This window comes from Amphiprion ocellaris, chromosome 4, assembly GCF_022539595.1.
Source record: "Amphiprion ocellaris isolate individual 3 ecotype Okinawa chromosome 4, ASM2253959v1, whole genome shotgun sequence".
NCBI classification, from domain to species: Eukaryota; Metazoa; Chordata; class Actinopteri; family Pomacentridae; genus Amphiprion; species Amphiprion ocellaris.
The window spans coordinates 12,616,579-12,640,245 of NC_072769.1; the positions used below are offsets into that span (position 1 = coordinate 12,616,579).

The window sequence follows — 23,667 nt, forward strand, 5'->3', positions numbered from 1 at the left end:
GCTGGTTGACTTCTGGTATCGCTGTCTGCAGTTGAAGGAATATTTATTCATTCAGTGTATGTGCACATGTATGTGGGTACATGTGCATCTTTGTGTATAGACCTCCTCATCAAAGCATTGCTCCATAGCACCACCAGTGATCAAACATCCATAATAGTAAAGCATACAATTATAAAGCTCATGTTAGGCTCATTTACAGGTTTCTAATTGTATTTTGGGGAATCTACTAGAATATATTTTCACGCTTCAGTGTTGAAAAAAAAAGATATTTTTCTCATACTGTCCATTACTGCCTCTTCTCACCCCTCTGTCATTTTAAAGCCTTGTCAGACCAAAGTGTGGCAAAGCTGCTTATGTACTGTAACCTCAAATCTATGAGTATATGGATGTAGCCTTTGCAGGAGCAGCTCTACCCAGAAAATACTGCAGACTTCAAGAAAACTGCTAAGTCTTCGTTTGAGGGTGGGCTGCACTAACAGCTGGGTAGCTATTAGGCAAATATATTACCTGGTGACATGGATAAGTAACAGAAGAAAAGAATGGACTTAAAATTAGGCCTTGGAGCAATGTTTTCTGTATGAGACAATAGCTCCCTTTGGTGTAGATTTTGGGCTTTTCAAGTTTGGAGGCCTTATATATATGCATGAGAAAGCAGCCTTATAACACAATACAGGAAAGGAAAAGCCTAAAAAGCATAATGTAGGGTCTAACGTATGGAACACATATTGGAGTCTTAGTGTATTTACCTCAGCGATGGTGATAGCTAGGATGAACCAGGGAGGGGGACAGTACGTGTAGCTGTCAAAGTACCACTTCCGGTCGACCTCACGGGGCAGCGTCTCGTAGGCGACGTGGCGGACCAACCGCTGGGACAAACCCAAGCCCACCTCATCTCTGAGACTGCAACCTTTCAGCTGCCGGCTGCCCTGCAGAATGGCCCTCCGGAAACTGTTGGAGCGCTTATTGCTCATCTGGAGAAAGGAGGCGAGAAAAGTGAAGAAAGGAGAAACAGGTCAGAGATTTTCCTATTTTAATATACATACATGGTGACATCCATTGTACCTGCAAATGTGTGTATTTTTACATTTTAGTTCAACATACTTTGTTTTTTAATGTTTATTCATGAACTACTCGGTGCACTGCTGGAGTCTCGGCGCACACGCTGGATACAGGCCACACACACAAACCAAATCTCCTCAGTCCAGCACTCTGACAGACAGCTCCCACCTCGCTGTGGCAACCCAACCTAGAATCATCACCTAGCAACCATCATACCCTTCTCTTTATTCCTCTGAATGAAGTCTCGGGATTCAAGTTCATGTCCTCGCAAATATAGGTTTGACAAGAGCTCACAAGCTGTTGTAATTAAACAGAATCACTGAGTTACTAAGAAATTTAAATACCTTACATAATTACTTTTCAACTCTCATTTCAAAGGTGCTGTTATTTATTTTGTTTCCACGTCATCATGTTCAAAGCAAAGGTATTACATTTCTCAACTCTCATTCTCTACACTGTATGTGTATCAATCCATTTATTGACCATATGAAACCCAGAACCTGCCAATGGATTTGAATGGAAGTTTTAAAGGCCAGTTATCAAAACCAGAAACATAAAAACAGTAAGAATAGCATGATGTTCAACTTTCTGACAGTCCTTGAACTACTCATTAGTGGCATTGTTCTGTTTGAAAAAAACTAACAAATTTACAATAATTGCCCATGTAAACATTCACCAAAAATAAACAACTCTAAGTGGATTCTGTGCAAAAATGAAAATTAAAATCTGTACTCCTCAAACCAACTCAGCTACAGCCAACTGTCACATGACAGAATTTCAGGGACATTTTGCCTCACCTGGGCTGAACTGCAGGCAATGTTTACAGTATGAAAACAAATATCTATATATAAAAAAATCTATAGTATGTAGAGTCACCACTTTATCAGATATGGCACTTGGAAAATGTTCTATATGTTGATTACACAAGAGTTCTAATTTAGTAAAAATAAATAATTAAACTTCACACAAGAATTAAACTTTCACTTTTCCTTTTTAGGATGTACCGCATTTATGGCCTTGTTGCACTGCACCAAAGCACTTTTTTTTTTTTTAAATTCTCTGTACTTTAAGTCATGGTTGTGCTGTTTCCATAGTCATGCAGGACTTTATACTGCAGTAAAAAAAAGGGAGGCCCAAATGTAATATCGCAGGAGCAAAAAAAAAAAAAAAAAAAAAAAAAAAGCCTAGAAACTATTTGGGTCAACTCAAATTATTTTGAAAGACACAAACAGCTCTAACCTCTAAAATGGGATTTTTATGAACCAAACAATGAATGGATTAATTTAGAAAATAATCAGTGATTCACTGACAAAGGCAGTCAAATCAAATACATCTTCTGTTGAACAAACACATTCCACACCTACAGTTTAATTTAGCAGGCCCTTTTATCCAAAGCGACATACATCTGAGAGTAGATACAAATCTTCACAAACTCCACAGAGAGGAGCAGATGAACATTTTTCCTGCTAAATCTTATGTTGAAGTTGTACTTGAATCCACAGACCAAAGACATGAGGTTAACTGATAGAGAATCTGGGACTGAATCACAGAGACACGTCCTTGACTTTTACATGCAGAAATACTGAGAGCACATGGACTTTTCCCTAATCCCGAAGCAAGAGCTGAGAACGTTTCATCATACAGTGAAATTTCACCTCATCCAAATGAAGCATCCAGCGAATGGCGCAAAATCTGCACTCAAAGAAAGATCCCAAGATTTATCGCATTCAGTGGTACATCTATCGCCTTTTGCAAACAGCTTCTCTTCGAGGGGCAACAACTCAGTGACAGTGCAACAAGAAGGTCGGAAAAGTGAGAATTCTAAGTAGGTGTTTCAGCTGCTACTGCAGGACGCAGAATATTGTTACAACCAGCAATTTATCAACCGAACGAGCCTCACCAACAAAGCATTTCACATACACTGGGTAATACATACAAGGAGAAATATTCATGAAAATGCGTATCTGTCTGACAGGAGATTAAAGATTAATATTACAAATACTCATAATAACAAACAGAAGATTGGTACGCTATGAACATAAAGAGTCTTTGTATCAATGGAAAGAAAAAAAACTGATTTTACAGGCCTGAGCTTATCTCAGTCATCTTATCCTCAGAGCAGATGAGTGAACCACTGGCGTTCCTTTGCATACATGGCAAACAGATTGCAGTTTATAGCCACTGTATCAAAATCAAAGCTGTCTCTAAGCTTTCTGCCTCTTATTCCTTCTGCTGTGTGTTTTATAAGATCCTTCATGACAACGCAATGACTCCCGTCCCACTTTTCTCCCACTCTATCTGTCTCCCCCCTTTTTCTCTCCATCCCCAGTCTCCTTCAGTCTCTGCTCTGTTCATGTGACACTCCATAACTCTTCTTTTACTGTGTTTGTGTCTGTAGGATTGCAGGAAGCCCAGATGTGTCACTTAGCAGATGTTATTTTAAGGCAATAAGGATGAGAGATATTGTTTTCAGCGAGGGAGACATTGGTAAGACACATGAATGTAAAGTGGCAGAGTAGCTACTGGTGATAAAAGTACAATAAAATGTACAGCTTAAAACTGCACTAAAATGGTGGATTTGTAACAAAGCAGAGGCTGATGTTTATTCACGTGTAAGCACAGAATTATCAAAGCATTAAGGAAGATTTTGGTTTCAAAACACTTACTATTTGGTAAACGTCTTCGAAAACAAAAATACACATCACAATTCACAAAGACAACAGCTGTGAGCAAACACAGAGGAAAGGACACATGTAAGAATGAGAAGATATTATATCTGTATAATATCCCCCAACAGTTGGATGATGGTTTTTCTGACACAGTTTAATGAGACTTTTAGTGCCTCTGCAGGGCTCACTGTTTGGAGATAAACGTCAGAAAAAGCCAATTATTTCAGGCTTTATATCAGGCACCGAGAACTGTGGGAAAATTATTACAGGTTGCCATGGCCACTCGTAAGCTGCACACGAAGGCAAGTGAACGCACAGACCTCCCCCAGTGGTCCATAAAGACAATCAATTCTTCGTGTGAAGTGACTGCAGTTCCTCTCCTCTTTGTGAGACACAAAAGGAAGAATGACGTTCAGTCTGTTTATCCCACAGCCAAGAGGAGAGAGGGGAGAAGGGGAAGATGGGGAGTTGGAGGGGATGAGAGGGTGCTGGACCAGCAGGAGAGGACTTTTACAGTTTGATCAAAAGAAAACTCAACCAGAGAAAGGAGACATAAATAGGGAAAAATAGAAGTCAGAGGAGGACACATGGAAGGAGGAAGAAAGACCAGCAGAAGTGTATAACCATAGAAGTGTCACACATGGTAGAAAGAATGTGCCTCGAGCCCCTTAATCCCACCGGGGCACCCCAGGTTCATGTGTGGTGTTTAGCTGGCAGGAGTCTCTGTGTTGGCAACAACGAAAGGGTCTTAAAAACAAAACAACAAGAAAATACTTAGGTGCTCAACGTGCAAACATTCCCAGTTTATAATGTCATGTTTCTGCTAATGACACAATTAGCACATAAACAGTTAATATAGCATCTGCAGAGTCGTGAAATCCTTTCTAATGGACAAATTATTCAGTGTTTTGGTATCTGATAAACCTTCAGATTCAATTATGTGCCTAATTGGACTTCCTGGGTTGTATTTCACCGTCTCACACTCACACCGACGCAGCTCCCCTGTGTTTTTATTAACGCTGGGGTGTTTTCACTACGAATGCTCGCTTAGTGAGATTGGACACTAATGTCTAGCAATAATGCTGTGGCTCGCGTCTTGAATTCCAATTCACCTCAGAGATGTTCAAGTGGCGTTGACATTCAGGCTCAGTCACGTTCCTCAACACCTGACTCAGAAAACTAATTCTATATGGAAAGGGAACCGTCACACTGAAACAAAGGGATGAGCTTTCTTTAAACTGTTGCTACCAAGAAGACACACTTTTGTCTAAGCTATCATCGTTTGCTGCAGCAGCTACCACTACAATGACAGATGTCCCTGCTTTGGAGCTGAGGAGTTTAGCCAAACCACAAAAACAAGAGGTGTGTCTTTGTATCTCTAACAAGCATGCACAACACAAAACTGCACACATATGAGTATATTCATCACTCATTACCCAGTTTCATCCATTTAGTATAAATAAGAGAGTGACTGAAAGTGTTTTTTGGAAGTATAAACCTACCACAGAGCCAGTTTCTGCCCAGTGAGGAAGGCAACACCTCAGCGTGATGTAAGAGGGACAGTTAAACAGAAAGAAGAGGGGGAAAAGCACAGATAAGAAACAGTGAGAAAAGCTGGGAGGTTATACAGAGAAAGAAAGAAAGAAAGAAAGAAAGAGAAAGGTAAAGAGCAAAAGAGGACGAGGGAGGATCAGGTGAAGAGAAGAGTGAGCAGCGATTTGAATGCCGGCTGTGACGGAGCAGTGAGCAGACAATTACTGACGATCACATTGATGGAAGAGCTGCAGTGCAAAGGAGAGATGGCACGACAAATAAACCCCTCACAGTTTGTCTCTGTCTGCTCGCCTCCCCTTCTATTATTCCTCACTACTTTTCTCCTCACTTCTCTGCTTTCTGTTGTCTTTATTTTAAAGCAATAGAAACGTACCAACAGAAACCAGGCTTTGAAAATTAACTCAGAAGAATTCTAACTTTCTCTTTCTTAAGGTTCCATTAGGTTTTGGCACTTTGATCATTGTCATTGGGACCATTTATGTTCTTAGAACATCTGTAATGTGATGTATACATGCCATACATTCTTCTAGATATTCATATATCATATCAGGGGTGCACAGTGGCGTGGTGGTTAACACTGTTGCCTTGTAGCTAGAAGATCCCCGGTTTGCGTCCCTGCATTCCTGGGATCTTTCTGCATGGAGTTTGTATGTTCTCCCTGTGCATGTGTGGGTTTTCTCCAGGTTCTCCAGGTTTTCTCCGGCTTCCTCCCATAGTTCAAAAACATGCTGAGGTTAATTGGTAACTCTAAATTGTCTGTAAGTGTGATTGTTTGTCTGTGTATGAATCCCTGTGATAGACTGATACCTGTCCAGGTGTCTCCTGCCTTCACCCTAAGTCAGCTGGGTTAGACTCCAGCCTCCCTACGACCCTAATGAGGACTAAGCAGTGTACAGATAATAAGATGCATATAATATATCAGTCTTTTTCACATAACTGTGGGTTCACACTGCAGCAGAAAACTTTTAAATTATGCTTACCATTGTGCCCAGAAGATCTGACCCCCATGCTTTCCTGCATTATGAGTTTGACCTTTAACATTTCAGAAAAGTAAAAATACCACTCAAAAGATGATGATGCCTTGAAATTAGAGAGAAAAGCAGCACCTCCTCTCATTCTGAAACCAGTAAATGCAACAAATCAACAGCTATTAGCAGTTGATAAAACCTTCTGCAAAACTAATCTCTTCAGAACAAATGTATTCAGTATATATCAGGCAGTTTTATCCTATATTTAATTAACTAATAGTCTATAAAATATGATAGAACAGTCTTAAGGCAACCTGTTTTTTTGGATCAACATTTAAAAACCCCAAGTGTTCAGCAACTGGAAGAAGCAAATCATCATTTCAGAAAACGGTTCAGAAAAATAAAAGAATGCCAATAAAAAGACGATGTTTTCAAATGTGAAGCTATGGTTGTTAGCTTTTAATTAAGCTTTCTGCTCAACTGTTTTTTATACAAATGTATTCAGTGTATGTCAGGTTATTGTATCTTAGATCAAATTAGCTGATCGTCTCTGAATTGTCTGAAAATAGCAGAAAAAGAAAGAGAGAGAGAGCTCAGAATTTCTTCAAAGAGCCGAAAAGGTCTTAAGGCAACCTGTTCTTTCAGAATAAAATGTCAAAACCCCAAGTGCGCAGCAACTGGAAGAAGCAAATATTCAGCATTTCAGAAAACATTTCAGAATACTAAAAAAATACCAATAAAAAGATGATCTCTTCAAATTTCTAGTAAAGAATTTTAAAGAGCGAAAAGCAACGCATTCACTTCAAGTGTTCAGCAACTAGAAGAGGCAAATATTCTGCATTTTTGCTTGAAAAATGATTTACATCTTTACATTTCAGCACCTACTCAGTTATAGCACATCATATTACCATAATCATGAATGGTCACTTCTTTCTTTCTCCTGTGTTTAGCGTCTGCTGTTTATGCTGCTGCCTCTGAGAATGCATAAAGCACTGGGGGGTGGCTGAGTAGACACAATAGTGACTAAGAAAAAAATAGAGTGTGAACGTACACACAGATGCAGAGACCCCATTCCTATTTGTCCCACTTCCAGTGGCACACCATGACCCACAGCCTCTCACGTGACATGAATACACCAACTGAAAGCCAACCACAAAAAGTCTTTTTGACATTTTTCCAAGCTTCCTACGAGCCTCATTCCTCACCCACTGTATGAGACAATAAACAGCTCTGAAGAACAAGAGAGGCAGGGAGAGATGGGCATACTTACACGCACAGACAACAATGAATTCCCTACAGTCTGCACACACCCCCCACCCCAACCCTTCGCCACCCAGTAGTCATTGTTTACCACAGAACTACTCCCACTCCAAGACCACTTCACACTGTCCCGGGTCAGCAGTTCAGCCTCCCCATGAGGAACAGCAGCGAGACAGTAGGAAAACAGAAAATGAGAAGGTCATGAGGCAACAAGCACAGCTGGAGACACTTGAATCAGACCTTGGACAATCAGCAGCAGGCTGCAGATTGAAGGTGAAGCTGAAAGTGGGGCAAGGTGAGCGTTAAGAGCCGAATTTATCACCACACAGAGAGTCATTTCCTATTAGGGAGAATCTCCACCTTGTAACTGAGGTGATCTTGGAATATGGCTTCTGGGGATGGAGGTAAAAATTGAAGAAATGGTTTGATGTGTGATAAAGAAAGAAGTAAGTGCAGATAGCGTGGACAGTGAAGTGTCCCAGAGGAGGTCAATAACAGAGTAATGTCCAAACCATGAACTATTCTGAGCCTCATACAGGACATTAGACACCATTCACCATATTTGACTCCATTTCATTTTTCAAACTGAGTAACAGTAATTGCAGTGGATTTACAGAAATAGATGATTCTTTACTGTTTCTATTTATTAATTTCACACTTAAAGGCACATTTTTTTTTTTTAGTTTTGTTGAGTTTTTCCTGTGGCAAAGTCAAAAAACAGAGGCAATTTTAAACAGTGGTTTACGCATGTTGCTGCCCATTTTTTGCTGACCACAGCAGTGCTGCTGAATGTGACAATCTACTGCCTGTAGCTTACAAAACATGATTAGATGCTGATGGTCAGGAAAATAAGGAGGATGGCAGCAGTGTTTTTTTTTTTTTTTTTTTTTACTATAATCTTTTCTGGAAGATTTCAGATCACTTTAAGTCAAAAGGTGTAACCTCCAGATAGAGTCAAGAGTCTTAAAGGTGTGATGCTAAAATTTAAGACTTTTTTGATTATGGAAAATTGAGTTTAAAATCATCACATTCAAGACTAGAGTCAGACTCAGGTTTCAAGTCAAAATGCCTAAGATTTTCCCATAGAATGGAAGAAGCTTTTGGATATACTATATATGATATTGGTATATGATATTAAACTATTTAAATGCAGATATAAAGACATAGAGTGGTGACAGAGGTCCCAATAAACTATTGATTTCTGTTGAATGCAGACGTCAATGAGTCTATAAAAACATCTCATCTCACCAGGTTGACAAAGTCCTGGTAGCAGATCTTTCCATCAGCGTTGCCATCTGCGAGGGCCAATAAAACTTCCAATTTGTGGGGGTCAAGCTCAGAGCCGTGGGTCTCCAGCAGGTCCCTAAACCGCTCTGTGCTGATGAAGCCTGAATTCTCTGGGTCGTACTGCAAATGAACACGCAGAGACAAAGCAAAGAAATGATTAAAACTTTATGTAATCTGTCAGCAATCTGAAGCAAACTAAAACGCAAAAGCTGCTTTACAGGCACAACATACGTAGCATCATATTCACATTAGATGTTTTATATCATCCAAAGCATCTTTTCTGCGCAGCCAAACATTAAAAACCCACCACAAGCCACAAACAATGGTTTAGTCACAGTTTAAGCATCTTGTAACAGAGCTGTGATTGCTCTAAAAAGGCCCACATGTTGAGATGCAGCAGTAACTTTTAGCAGCTTTGGATTCCACTTTGAGACGATGCTGAGCACCACAGCTAACCACAGGCAATTTACACAGCCAGAGAACAGAGGAGGCATTGAAATACGTCTGGAAAAAAAGAGCACACCAAACATTCTGACAAAACAAAAAAGTATTTGAAAAGCTGGAGATTCAAAAGACCTTCAGCACAGTGATTACTTATGCACTTGAATTGGAAACACACTCTGCATTTTTCTCCATCTTTGTTAACCCTGATATCTTGGTCCCACACGCTTTTTTCTTTGCAATTTCACTTTAAATTGTCACTTAAAATTTGAAGCCTCTATATACAAATACAAAAAAACAGACATCTGCACAGAACCTGTAGAAGAAGATTGCAGAAGAGTGAACACTGTCTCTATGGGAATACGCCTGGATTGCTCAGAATCAGGCGGCCCTCGATGCTCTAAAACGAGGATTCAAGGACTTGAATATTTGATTTGGATGTGGGATTGTTTGCGGATGCAGACAGAAGACAGCTGCTACCTCTCTGATTCAATGTGCCTCTCTGTATGTGAGCACGCATGCATATGTAACTGTGCCTCTTTGTATCTGTATATTTCCAAAAGTGCATGTGCGCATTCATGCATAAAGATGTGACATTCAGACAATATCAGTCGCCTGCCAGACTCCAATACCCTTGTACCAGAAACAGTTACGTACACGCATGCATGTGCTTATGCAAGTGTGTGTTTGCCATATGCCAGTGTTGGCGGAGGCGGAGTGCAGCCAGGCTGGCAGCAGGTGCTCTGAGCTTGACCAAGTGGCAACAGAGAGAGGAGGTTTTTGGCTCCCACTCATGTTGTTTGTCTGCATTTTATTCAACATGAGGCATTTTTTAGTCTCTGTTATGGTTGTCTGTACATTTTCAACATCATCCCTGAATTCTGATTGTGAAATCAGCCTTTATATTTACACTTAACAGGGAAGTTGTTGTTATACAGTTCATGTGGCAGCAGTTAAACTAAATATAGATTTCTGTCTCACAGCAGATCTTTGCCAAAAGTCGTATTTCTGTCTTTGGTAGTTGGTGTGGTGAATTTCAAATCTGACTACTAACTCCCTGAATTACCCCAACACACAAATAATCATAACACATTTGAGACATGGAGCAGATCTGGCGATGTTCAGCCCACTTGTAGATTTACTATAGACCACACAGAGCAGTCACAACAAACCAAGCTAGTCTTGAGGTCAACTGAAGTTGCCACAAAAAGCATTGACTAAAGGAAGTGTATTTACCCTGCAAATTTGTAAAGTCTCCTCAAAATATGACTATCAGCTGACTCTCTCCTGTCATGAACTTCATCACCACACAGAGTGTGATCACCTTCACAGGCTTTCGTTTACAATGCAAGCTTGAGCAATCTTTGTTTTTAGGACTCCTTGTGATTTAAAGTTCGAGGCCGACAGAATGGCTCCTACCAATGATGCACAGAGGGCTCACAGAATATCCTCACCAAAGCTTCTTTTCAGGCTTCACATACTATCTAATTCATAAGTCACAAAATCAAACTGACCTGTCTGGCATTTTCTTATAAGCGTATATCATCAGTACAGTTTTTAGAACGGTCTTCACTCTCTTAGCTTCTATGATGGTATAATTCAATATATTCAGAGTTTGAGGGAGATTCTGTAAAACAGGAAATGACTTGTCAGATGTGGGCAGATTGGCTTAGAACACAAGGTTACCAAAAGGAGACCTTTAGTCCGTTCTGTTGTCGAGGGACTCTCGTCTCAGTCAACACTCCTGCAACAGGTGACCGCAAACTTAGCTTTGGTACGTGTGTCTATGCTCTACCAAGTGATGCTGGGTGCCTCAAGACGAACGAAGTGGAAGAGAAATACTCAAAAATCTGAGATAAGTGTTTGGATGTTGTTTTTCCATTTTGTCATGTATATAGAGCACCCGGTGAGCACGTTATATGATTTCACTATCGTGGAATTAAAATGTCCACTTTTTCCATTTAATAATAAACACATACATTGCAAGGACAACTTAGCCAACAAGATGAAACAATTTATGAATTATGACTTTAAATCATCATCAGCGGTACTTCTTCCCACCATGAACTTCCTTACATGTACGTATCAAGAAGGCAGGTGTGGGGAGTAATATACTATTTTCAAGGTGAGTTTGCAATAATTATTTTTTTTTTAAAATAGCAAACTGGGATCACAGGAGTAACCTCAACAAAAATGAGCTACTCATTTATAACAACTGGTCTGAATTTGTGCCATCTGTCACATGGCAACCAGCAGAAGAAAAAGAGGAAGGAGGTGCTGCAAAAATTGTTTGTATATTTCTATTAAACTACAGCGTGCAATTACAGTGAGACTGCATTTCTACATTAGTGAGTATATTCACAGGCAAACAAATTAAGAGCTAAATTCTGAACATAATGAAACCTGCCCTGCTGAGTCTAACATGCACACAAAGCTGTCCCTTTCACGTGCACAAAATCACAAAGCATCCCTCTCTTCCTCACACTTGATGCATAAAATGTAAACTACTTTTCAAAAGAAATAACCAACCTTTTCTCGCAGTAAATCAGCCAGTTTCTGTCGAGGACATTTTGTCATGATGAAGTAAAGTCAGTCTAAGCCAGTCTCACCCATCAGAGAGAAAATGTTCAGTGTGTGTGTGTGTGTCCGTGTCATATTGTTTGTCCCACACTGTGCAGGGTTATTTCCAACCAGGACTAAAGGATTACAGTCCAATCCAAGACCCTCGCCACACACCTCCCCCATCTTCCTCTCTCCACCACCCCCCCGAAAAACCCCAATCAGCCTCCCGTCACCCTCCCTCGCTCCACCCCGCACACAAACACCCCCTTTCCCTACATTCACGCTGCCTTCCTTCACTCTCTCGCCTCACTTTCTCCCTGCAACGCAAACACGCCGGCTCCCTCAGAAGGAAAATAAACAGTTCGATAAATTTGCCCGTTATCTCTCTTCATGTCACTCACAGAAGCAGGCAGTCATACATTATTTTCCTCACACACACACACACACACACACACACAAACATTTCCCTTCGCTCCACTTTGTGACACCACAGGCGTCATAGCTGAGTGAGTTCTCCCTGAAGTCGCCGGGCCGGCTGCTGGGGTGGAGCTGCAGAAGGGAACCGCGCTTCACAATAGACCTCTAATAGCAATTTCATGCAAGGTTTGCCCAGTCCATCACTCCAATTAGTGCTGATTTCCCTCTGATGCATGTCCATGCAGAGAGGGATGTTATATGAATCCAAGACTCCTTAAGCCCAACTACAAGACAAAAACTGAAATGGGCCCGTTAAGGATTTACTACACTTTAAAAAATAATTCAAGGGACCCCTTCCCAACACTTAATAAATGCATGGTTGAGAAATTAAAAAAAAATCTAATGCACAGATTTAGATAAGCTGCAGATATTATTTTGACACATTGGGTCAATACAATACTTTTGGCACTTGCATCAACCTTACATTGTTTGTAATTTAAACTTAAATTCTGTGCGTCATTTTAAAACTAAACTTAACTTGAGGTAATTTAACGAAATTGGCTTGATAACTTCATCTGAAGTTCTTGAGTCTAAGCTGTCATTGTTTAAAAAGATGGAAAAACTGTTGCGTTTATTGTTTTTTGTTGAGTGTCAACATTGTTTCTTAGAGTGTATGAGAGAAATCCCCACTGTTGCTCCATTTTTATCAAACCGCTAACTTTATCTTACTTAAATATATAATTGTTATGATCAGATAAATGCCCATCATTCATTCCAAGTTGCTTATTTTGTCTGATGTGCAGATACTGAGTTAAGATATTCATTTGATTGACATAGAAAACGCACATTTAAAAGTTGTTTAAACTCTACTCAACAGCACTGATAGTGTATCTGTATATTATTTATTTATTACACTTCTTGTCTTGGCTAATTGCAACCCACTTTGTATTACAGCATCCTATACACATTAGATTTTCATGTAGCAAACAAAATTGGAATTTAAAAAAACAATTATGATTATTGCATAAGAGTGAGGAGAGACTTATAAATAATGCAGGACTCATTCATTGCTAAGTATTTAGCTCATGCATGTGAGAAAATTCCCCAGATGTGAATTAGAATAAACGTTTGTCTGAGCACATTTTCATCTTCATAACTACGTTATTGTCTCTGCTCCATGAAGCCTGTTCTGCAACGGTGAAGGGAGTGTGATCCCTCAGATTAAAACAAGCACACACGCATACACATACACACACAAATCCTTGTGCAGACATAATACCACAAAACATTCACAACCAATGAGCTTTCCTATTAAGGGCCTCTCTGCAGCCTGTCGGTGTGGAGGAGAAAAACAGCCGAGGGAGGGAGGAGAGGGGAGTAAAGGAGGAGCAGGGGGGTTGAGGCTTTGGACACAATGCAAAGCTTTTTGTCTTCAGCCTCATTTTCATAAAGCTGAATATTAAGGAAGTCGAAGCAGATTTTGAGGGTCACGGAGTTTTCCCAAGAATTCGAGTCTGCGTAGAGAACCAGGAGAAATGAATAAGCCTGGACAAAGAGTGGAAAATATGGTGAGAACAACTTAAGGATGATGAAATCTAGCCTTCAGGAGAAGTCCTCTGTTTAACTTCGGGGTGTGATTACAGGATATTGATCACTAGCCACAGCTTAAGACAAAGAGAAAGGCTTGACAGGTCATTGGAAGCAATTTGATCAACTCCACTACTGAGCGTCAGACCTGTGTGACCCCGTGGACTTTCCATGACCTCTGACGTTTGACCCAGACTGATGGGCTTCACTGCTGAGAAGTCATGAGCTGCTGATGAGCTGTTGTCTGGAACAGTAAGCACAGGGGGAGAGCAAGAAAGAAGTGTGGGATATAAAGGGGGAGAGGTCTGAGTTAATTGAAGGAGACAGTGAGTAACTGTATTCTATCCTGGCCTATTAGCAGCAAGCTGGTGGCCAAACTCAAATCCTCTTACACCAACATCAACGGATAACCTGCCATGCAGTGAAGAACTGATGTTGTGAACGCTGACGTGTGGTGATTGTGTGAACAGGGACGACATTTTACCCGCATGTTCATAAGTTTACATTTTGAACCCTCTGAATTTAAAGCAGCTTGTGGACTTGTTTAGCTCCTGTCACGTTTTTATTCACTGTACGTTCATTTTTCATTGTAATTTAAAGTCCTGCACTTCAATGGAAACAGCAAAGCCATGCCTGGAAGCAGAGAGAACTTGAAAGTGTCTCCTATGTAGCATAGCAGAATTATAATGCCATGAATCATTTTGTTTAAAAAAAAAAAAAAAGGCCCACAAGTGTATATAGACATTTCACTACTATCTACTCTGGGTATACACGGCCTGCAGTTCATTCAAAAAGTTCCTGAGTTTTGGTCACTTGACTGTTGCCGAAAAATTAATAACTTCACGATTGCAACAAGAAGGGCAGAACTTTTTTTGCATGTTAAACAACCGAGTTGGAGCAAGCGGTTTATTTTTTGGCTCATTTTTAAATTAAACATGTAGAATATTATGATTTTTATGAAATGTCATGATTTCAAGCTTAGATTTGATTAAGTTTCCCGGCAGAACTGTACCTCACACAATTCATTCGAGGACTGTCTGAAAGTTGAAAATCCAACAATTGTTTCTGTTTTTACAGTCTCTTGCTCTGATAAATGGTGTTATTTTTGATGACTTTTATAAATGGCATGCTTTTCAAATTCAGTACTGGGGTTCAGAGGGTTAAATCTGACAAAACCTTCATTTTCCCACTGTATGGAAGGAAATCAGTAGCTACAGTGCTCACAAAACACTTGCGTCTAATTTACATCAGCAGAAAATTTATATCAAAAACACTGATAACAACATAATCAAAATTTCCGACAGGATGCATCCTGGGAGCTCCGCAGGAAACAGGTCACACTGTGCCATGTAATCACAAACGTTGGCTCTAAATTGGTATGAAACCATTTGCCATGAGTCACCCTGACAGTCACTCTCCAGTCATTCTTTCCGTCCTCTCCGTCTTAAAGCAGAAATGCTGTGAAAACAAACTGACAGGGCAGGATATTGAAGTCATATCAATAGAAAGTCTTCTAATTTCACACTGGAAAATAATTCAGTCATACAGATTCACGCAGTAACAGGCATGAAGCGTTCATTCAGCAGCATGACATGTGTGACCTGTCTCATGGGGGATGCAATGACACACCAGGGGCTTTATCTTATTGTTAATGTCCTTCTCTGCTGGCTGTTATACTGTGAAAAGAGTCACTGAAGCTGTGCAGCACTGTAGGTTACCTGAAAAATGCACAAAAATGTGAAGTAATAAACGCTGCATAAATACACGCGGGTGCTGCCCGTGTAGGCACTAAAGACGTCTAATGTCGCACTTTTTATTAATAATAATAATAATAATAATAATAATAATAATAAATAATAACATCCCCCAGGCTGAGGTGGTACAGTGGGCACGACTGTGGCTAATCAGCACAGCAACACGCTCTACGCATAGAGCGCAATAATACGTGTAACCTAAGCAACGGCAACTCCAGCAGCACTTGAGTTACTGGATGCACATAAGGAGTGAGGCGAGAGAGACATTTTGTGTGTGTGTGTATAAGTGCGTATATACTGTAAGTGGCTGTGAGGATGCGATGCCAAAAATAAACACTGTCTTTAGAATGCAGGAGACACACTTTTGGCAGCATTGCCTGATATTTACAAGAATCAGAGCAGAACGCGATCTTACCTTATGTGACTGCAACTCACATTCTCTGTATGACTGTGTACTCTACATGAACAGAACATTACATTCTGCCATTGCTATTGCTGCTAAATTACATGTCTGCAATGCTCATAATTAATATTTATCTTTGCTGTATATTGGTATTTGGGGTTTTAGGCTTAAAACAAATTACTATATTACTGAATCTCTGTATTTCATTATTGCTTTCTTTGAGTTAAATATCTGATATGGAAACATCCACTCAGCATACAGCTTGACCAGAAGTATAATTACTTATGATCCCCCTACAGAGTCGAACAGTGTGCAACGCTGAGTTGCTGCTATTTTAAGGATTATGCACAAAGAAAAAAAAAGTAAAAAACAGCCTCTACCTGCTCAATCTGCTGACCCACAGACAAAACATGCTATTACACTGGTACATACTGCATATAATCAAACATCATAGTCGAACGTCCACCAATAAGTCTCCACTGTGTGTACTTTTGTGTCCTACAAAACCTGACAGAGAAATAAAACACTTGCTTCACAGTAAAATTGTCAAAGGTTTTAGGGTTATGATAATTTTCCTGGATATTTCCATCTTTACCTGAACCATACATTCTTTCCTGTACCACTGAAGACGGGCACATAAAATATGTTACATGATACAAAGGCAGACTAGCCAAGGCAGCCTAATTAAGTGTGGCTGATTTTTAATGAGCTGCCAGGTTTCTTGCTCTCCTAATGGCGTTCTGTTTTTTCTTTAGACATAAAGGTTTCCAAACCAAACTACAGGCCACTGTTGTTAAAAAGTCAGAGATTCCCTCTATAAAAAACACAAAGGAGTGTCTAGAAAACAAAAATGTTTGCAAGGACCAACCAGTGTGAAAAAAAAACTGCCGATAACACTCAGTAATATGTTAAAATATACATGTAAGCACCCCAGAAGGGACCAAAATCACTGACTGGCACTTGAAAATGGCCTAACGTCCCGCAGAGAAACAGAACGTTTCCAAAAAGAGCTTTAGTGGCTTGTTTAGTGCACTGAATGAAGCACTGGCAGGCAATTAGGAGCACGCTGGTTAACCAATTAATCAGTCAACACTGATTATGGAGGAGTTATGAGGTCCAGACATACACTCTGCTTAGGAGGAGGTGTGGAGTCACACACACTTAAACACATAAACATGCCTTGTTATGAGCGAGGAGAAGGCTGCAGTGGGAGCTAAATGACACTAAAACACTGTATCAGGAGCCTTTTTCACACCGGATATTAGTATGAAAAGCACAGGTGTCACCAATAACATGAATAATGGATCTGCTGAAGTGTCCCGCTGAGACAATTTGACTGTGAGCCGCTGTTACCGGATATCACTGAATTTATTATTTGCATCTGTGCAGTTACTTACTCATTGTGACATATTAAAATGGACACTGAACAGCATCTTAATTTGCCAGTGCAACGAGTCCTAATCTTCGAATATAACAAAGGAATACTACATACATGTCCATTTTTAACCTTAATCTTCTCAATATCATTTCTTCTTATCATTTCTTAAATGTAATATTTGAGTTTCATTTATAATATTTCATTATCATTTCATTTTTATTTGGACTTCTTGATTAAACGTGTAATATAGTATCTTTTTTCATTATCATATGTGATTATTACTTACTACCTCTGTATAACTGTCAGCATTACTTTTTAGCGTTCTATTCTAGCTTCCTTTTAACTCGCTCATTTCAGTAGTTTCCATGATATATCGTACTTATATCTTATTGCTTTTTAGTTTCGAGGCAAAGCATTTGTTATGTTGAGTCATTTGTTTTTTTCTGAGCAATATCGAGCACAATAATTTCCTTTGGGATTAATAAAGTTTTATCTTAATTTTAGTTAAACTGAATTCATGCATGACATCGCGAGCTGCTGGCAGACCAACATCTGCCTGCCAAAATGTGCCCACATGATGTGGCCAAAAGCAGATGAGGAAAAGAAATGGTGAGCAGATTCATAAACATAAACTGCAGGAGTTAGCATGGCTAGAGGGCCGACAGCATCAGCCAACAAAGTGAAGTTAAACAGCTTCTTATCAAAACATTTATTGTAATTTATCTTTGTCACACTCCTTGCACCCGAGCAGCATCCCTCCTCTGCTTGTATCAGTTCTAAAACAAGATAACGCATAAAACATTTACTGAATTAGACAATGGAGAGTCTTAGTTCCATCAGATTGAACTCTGGAGAGAAATTAACAGGAAGTGGATTTCAGTTTGACTACGCCATTAGTTTAGGTCTTGGGGAACAACACAAACGTGCACAATTGTAGTCAGATGGACTGTGTATACATTTATACACGCAGATATTGTACGTTCACGCCAACAAAAGAGCAGATACACAGTCACTCCTCTTTCCGGCGCTTGCTGGCTATTCCCTTGACATGAAGCAATTAGCAGCTCTAATAAAAAGCCCTTCTCTGTAAAGCTCGTTAGTCTCCTCGCTAATTACATCGAAGCACCAGGGAGGACAGGGGAAACCTGGGGTGCCTTGTTCAACGGCCATCACTCACACACACGCACACACAATGGAAAAACATTCACACACACTCACCTTCTCATGTTAATCAGTCTTTTCAGAATGTGCCCTTGACACCAGAGGGTTTTTTTTTTTCCTGTGTGATATCTCTCGTTTCTTTTTTTTTCTCCATCTCTCTCTCTCACACACATGCACTGATTTTTCTGTTACATTATCTGACACAGCTGAGAGAGCACATTATCAGAGCTACTGGCCGCTGTAAGCTGGAAGACGCTCTGCGGTTTTGGGGCTTATCAAGCAGAGGAGCCCAGAGCTGGTCTCACTTAGGAGACTAGTTCAGGTTGAGTGGAACCGACATCTTGTCAGCGGGCGGCAGCTCTGAGTGGGAGGAGCAGGGCGGCGATGAAGAGGTGAAAAGTCAAACACTCAGACTGACAGCTGACATCACCCAGAAGAACACAGTCAATGAAAAATCACACGGACTCGGGGGGAAATATTGATGCTCTGATGTGTGTGTGAGCGGCAAGCAGAGGGAAAGAAAGAGAACATTTGAAAACCCATTTAGCCTTCTGTTCACACCAAATTAGAGGAATTCTGACACAGACATGCAATATCCATATTAATAATACCCTGACTTTTCCTTTGGCACCACAATAAGATTGGCATTTGTGTTTTTATTGTTATAAACACTCTAAACCCCCAATTTCACAGGCGAACTTGAAAGGATTGTTTACTTTTTAAACAGGGCAAAATTAACATCATTTATCAAAGCTAAACATTAATAAAAACGAAAGAAATAGTAGTTTTCTTTCAACTTGATATTGGTCAAGCAAATTGGAACATTTCATCAGAATCCCTTTAGTGTACAGGTTTCATTAAGAAAAATCTTCAAAAATTAGTTTGCTCTAACCTTACTGTGTAAAGAACAAAACTCTTTGAGCTCCTCGACGCAACTGATAAGACATGAATGAATCAGCTGTGACCAACAGTCGCAAGACAAAAGTTCAGAAACTTTTTGACTGAGCTGGGTTGAACTGCAGGCTGTGTTGACACGGAGTCAACAGGAGACAAAGTATGAAAACAAACTAAAATGTAATTAGTGAAAAATCTATTCTATGTAGAGCCACCATTTCTTTCTCCCGACCTTGGTAACATCTGTATATACATTAAAAAATGTTTAATTATTGTTTGTAATATAAATAATGAACAAAATTCATTTTTCTGATTCCTGGTATTATAGCTGTGTTTTACTATATAGAAGCCACTGAGTTCTCTCTACGTCAAATTATGGTTGTGTTGTTTCCATAGAGGTGCAAGACTTTGTATTGCATTAAAAAATAGTCAAAATGTGCCTGGAGCAAATAAAACATCCAAAAACAGCATGGTGGTCCGAAGGTTAAAATGTCTCAACAACTATTGGATGGATTACTATAAAGTCTGGTACAGATATAAATAGTTCAAGAGGATGAATTCTAACAACTTTTCTTGCAGTACCACCAGCAAGTCAAAGTTTTAATTTATTCAGTAAACTACAGCAGATTGATTGGGACCAAATTGATCTGTCGTAGCTCCTAAACAATGTATCATACCAGCTTTTATTATGCTTGAATAAATTAATCATTCACCCAAACTGGTCAAAAATGTATATGTGTTTAAAATGTTCAATTCCTATTATTTTAGCGTTGGTGATTTTTTTTAACTTGCCGCTGGCTAAGATCTCTTTGCGGCACCAAAAATTCCTCTATGCAGGAAAAACCTCTGCTGGCACACAAAAGCACACATAAGACAACACAGTAGTCAGGGCAGTTTGTAAGAAAAACTGCCAAGATCTCAGAGGTCGATCTGACATGAGCAGGTCTAATTTCTACCAGCGTCTGCGGCTCACCCGACAGCTCCCGGCTCGGACAGGCACCGATTCTGACAGGGTACCAGTCAGTAGCCAGCTGGTTGTTTCATTCTTCTCTGACAGAGAGAAAATTCAGATACTCGGACAAAAGCCATACTGTTGAGAGCAGAAGGGGGAGAATGTGGCAGCATCTAATCACACAAACTCAAGAGGGAAATTCTAATTGGACTCTGTGTATGTGTGTTTCTGCTTTTAAACCTCAGAGGGCAACATTTTTGTGTGCACTGACAGAAAACAATCACATCAAGTTGACTGGTGTGACTCTGAAAACAAGATGACACTCTGTAGTCTTGTTGTCACTCAGATTATCATTCCTCCTTTCAATCCCACTGTCAACAAACTGTCAGTCTGTTTCAAATCATCAAATTTTGAAGCCAAGTTCTGTTCTAACCATCTCTGATTTGGATAAAATTTTGATCGTATGAAATATGGAGATTTAGAATGAAATCTGTGGAATTTTAGCTTGATATACATTTTTAAAAATTTTCCCATCAACCCACTTTCAGCACGTTTTTTGCAAATTAAAATTTGATGTTTGAATGGCAACATCTAAGGAACTATTAAAGACAAAAAAACATTTTGAAACTTCAGAACTTTGTTCTACTTGGATGTTACTTGGATATCTAGCAACATTTATGTTTTTGTGGTACAACTTGTCATACAGTCCCTGCTCAATCTGTGTTTTTGTTTTAGTGACCAAGTATTTGATATTCTGAAGTATTCCATATTGCGGATTCCATCCCGGTCGTGGAACAGTGGACCAGCTCTTTACTCTTGCAGAGCTGCTGAGGAGGTCATGGGAGTTCAACTCACCCAAAATCAAGGACTATTTAACCCTATTGGTCTGTATTATAGATTCTGAATCAATAACAGTGAAAATCTCAAAATGTATCTTTAATAGTTCCTGAGATACAAACACAGCCTCAAATTTCAATGTGTGAAAAAATAGTGTCAAAAAAAGTGGGTGATGGGCAATTTTCAAAAAAAATACCACTAAGTATTTGATATATTAATCTAAAATTTCACAGATGCTATTGAAAGTGTTAAATGTTTGTAGTTCATTATTTAAAAAAAGTAATTCTGAAACTACTGAGCAGAATGTTCATGATGATTTGAGACGGAAAAACCCCAAACTGTTTAAACTGACCTCTTGTGCGGTAAACACAGACAGGTAAATCCAGTACCTCCTTGTTCCTCCCAGTGTGATCCCCCACTGGCGTCACATGACAGCAGAGTGACACCTTGACATCAGAGTGGGGCAGGTTGCAGGAGGGTGGGACGTGATGAGCCAACACAGTTTCACACCATTAATTACTCAGACATCATCTCTCCTGTCATGGAGCATTCTGCAGGAAAAGGTCAGCCGTCTGGCTCGCATAAAGACCAGCTTGACATGCGTGTCACGGCCCCCGGCGGCCCAGCCAGCGCTCTGCCCACGTCACACTTCAGAGACGTGACTAATGCCTCAACAAGACTTCTGATAGCCCCCAAAATGTCACAGCACTGCCTCTTAATGCGGCCATAAACAACACCTAGACTCAAAGGCTAAGGCCAAGGCCACAGATGAGTGAGGGAGAAGAGGGAGGGACTGGAGAGAAGATAGAGGAAGAGGAGTGAGGGAGTTATAAATAAAGGAGGGAAATGATTAGAGAGTGCTATTAAACCAGGAGATATTATAAATAGATGAAGTAATCAATAATTAGGACTAAGCTGTTACACTGGCTAGCTTGTTATTTGTCGCTTTTATGGTAAAATTACGCTTATCTGTGACATAACATACCATAATAATGCCAAACTATAAAATAATAGTGTTTAAGAACACCAAGACTTTATCTTGTAATATAAATAACCAGCTTACTGGACAAAAAAAACGTCATTCTAGGCAGGTGGTGGCTAAAATCTTTGATGGGATAACCTTCAGCTGGGCCCAAACCAAGTCAATTAATCTGACATCGCATACATCAGCAAGATCAACAGGCTGAGAGAGGACCTTGCTCACCCCAGCACAGCTCTCTATCATAACCCACTTTTCATTTTTCTCCAACGTTTTCTCAACCACTCTGCTTTCTTCCTCTCGTTACTCATGTTTGAATACGAGCAGTGTTTTCTCCTGGGAAACTCCTGTGAAACACTGAGGGGGCAAGCGAAGCACTGACTACACACTTGAACTTGTTATTTCGCCGGCTTATTGTGTGAAAAGATGATTATTTTAGGACACGGAGCAGACGTCTTTGAAGTGTAAAAGACACAGGAACAAGGACACAAAGGATGAGAACTAATCACTGAAAAGCACATGTGGGTAGTTCAAGGGGAGTGGAAAACCTCTACATATTCGTGGCAACAATAATCATAATAATTGTTTTAGTTTTTCTTATTACTCTCACAACATAGGCAAATCAGCTCCTCTCTGAAGCATTCTCAACAAAGATTTAACATTATAGGCTTGATGGTAGAATCATTGCACTGCAAAGCAGTTTCTTGACATATATCCATAAATATAAATAATGGTATATGCTAGACATGCTATATATTGCCAAATCCAATCATTTCCTTTTAACAAGCAGATATGGCTGTTGTAGTCAATAGACACATGATTTGGGCATGTGTCATGGGCACATGAGCTCTGGTAGTAGGACCTTAAGCATCACAGAAGTCTTTGTCATGGTGCCTGTTGCTGCTAAACCCCTACAATGCTCTCTGCTTACCAACACAGAACTCTCCGGAGTACAAGTAACCGCTTCCTCCGATCACTACAATATTAAATAGTAAGAGGCTCCACCTAGTGGTGAAACACTACAGCTAGCCTACGATACATTTTCAGACTCGCATGTAGAGAATACAGGATTTCACAGCCTTTTTTTCAGCTCTTGGAGCCACGGGACACCCTACACTCTCAACACTACATTTTGGACATCATCCTGCTAGAGTTTCACAACAAGGTTTGTGACCACCTATGTAACATCAAAACCAATGCTTGCATGCAGAAATGCATTTTTTTTCTTAATGCATTGCAGTGCTATTCATTTATCAAGCATATACATTAGATTGATTTGAATAACTTTAATATACTTATAGTGTGTAAAATCTAAGAAATCAGCATCAGATTGGTACACAGTATTGTAGATACTAAACATAAAAAGACTCAGATTGGATTGAGGACAAAAAAAACCTGTTCATCTCATCGTAGTGCAATGTTCTGTTGCTTATGTGGATGTTACTTGGACATGTACCATCGACCTAAACATTACTGCAGACCAAGGAAATCCCCAACAGCATAGG

At 39.8% G+C, this 23,667-nt stretch overlaps 1 protein-coding gene across 3 annotated transcripts in view; it reads right to left on the reverse strand.

Annotated features, from left to right (window-relative positions):
* rhbdl3 (rhomboid, veinlet-like 3 (Drosophila)) overlaps positions 1 to 23,667 on the reverse strand; it is a 66,810-nt gene that overhangs the window by 21,614 nt on the left and 21,529 nt on the right. For 2 of the 3 annotated variants that reach the window (XM_023278492.3, XM_023278493.3), the window contains 2 exons: positions 8,759 to 8,917; positions 747 to 971 (listed from right to left, as the gene is read on the reverse strand). In XM_023278492.3, the coding sequence (XP_023134260.1) occupies positions 747 to 971; positions 8,759 to 8,917 (384 nt within the window). Of the gene's footprint in view, positions 1 to 746; positions 972 to 8,758; positions 8,918 to 11,767; positions 11,926 to 23,667 lie in introns of those variants that run through there. The other variant, XM_035952038.2, reaches the window with a different exon arrangement.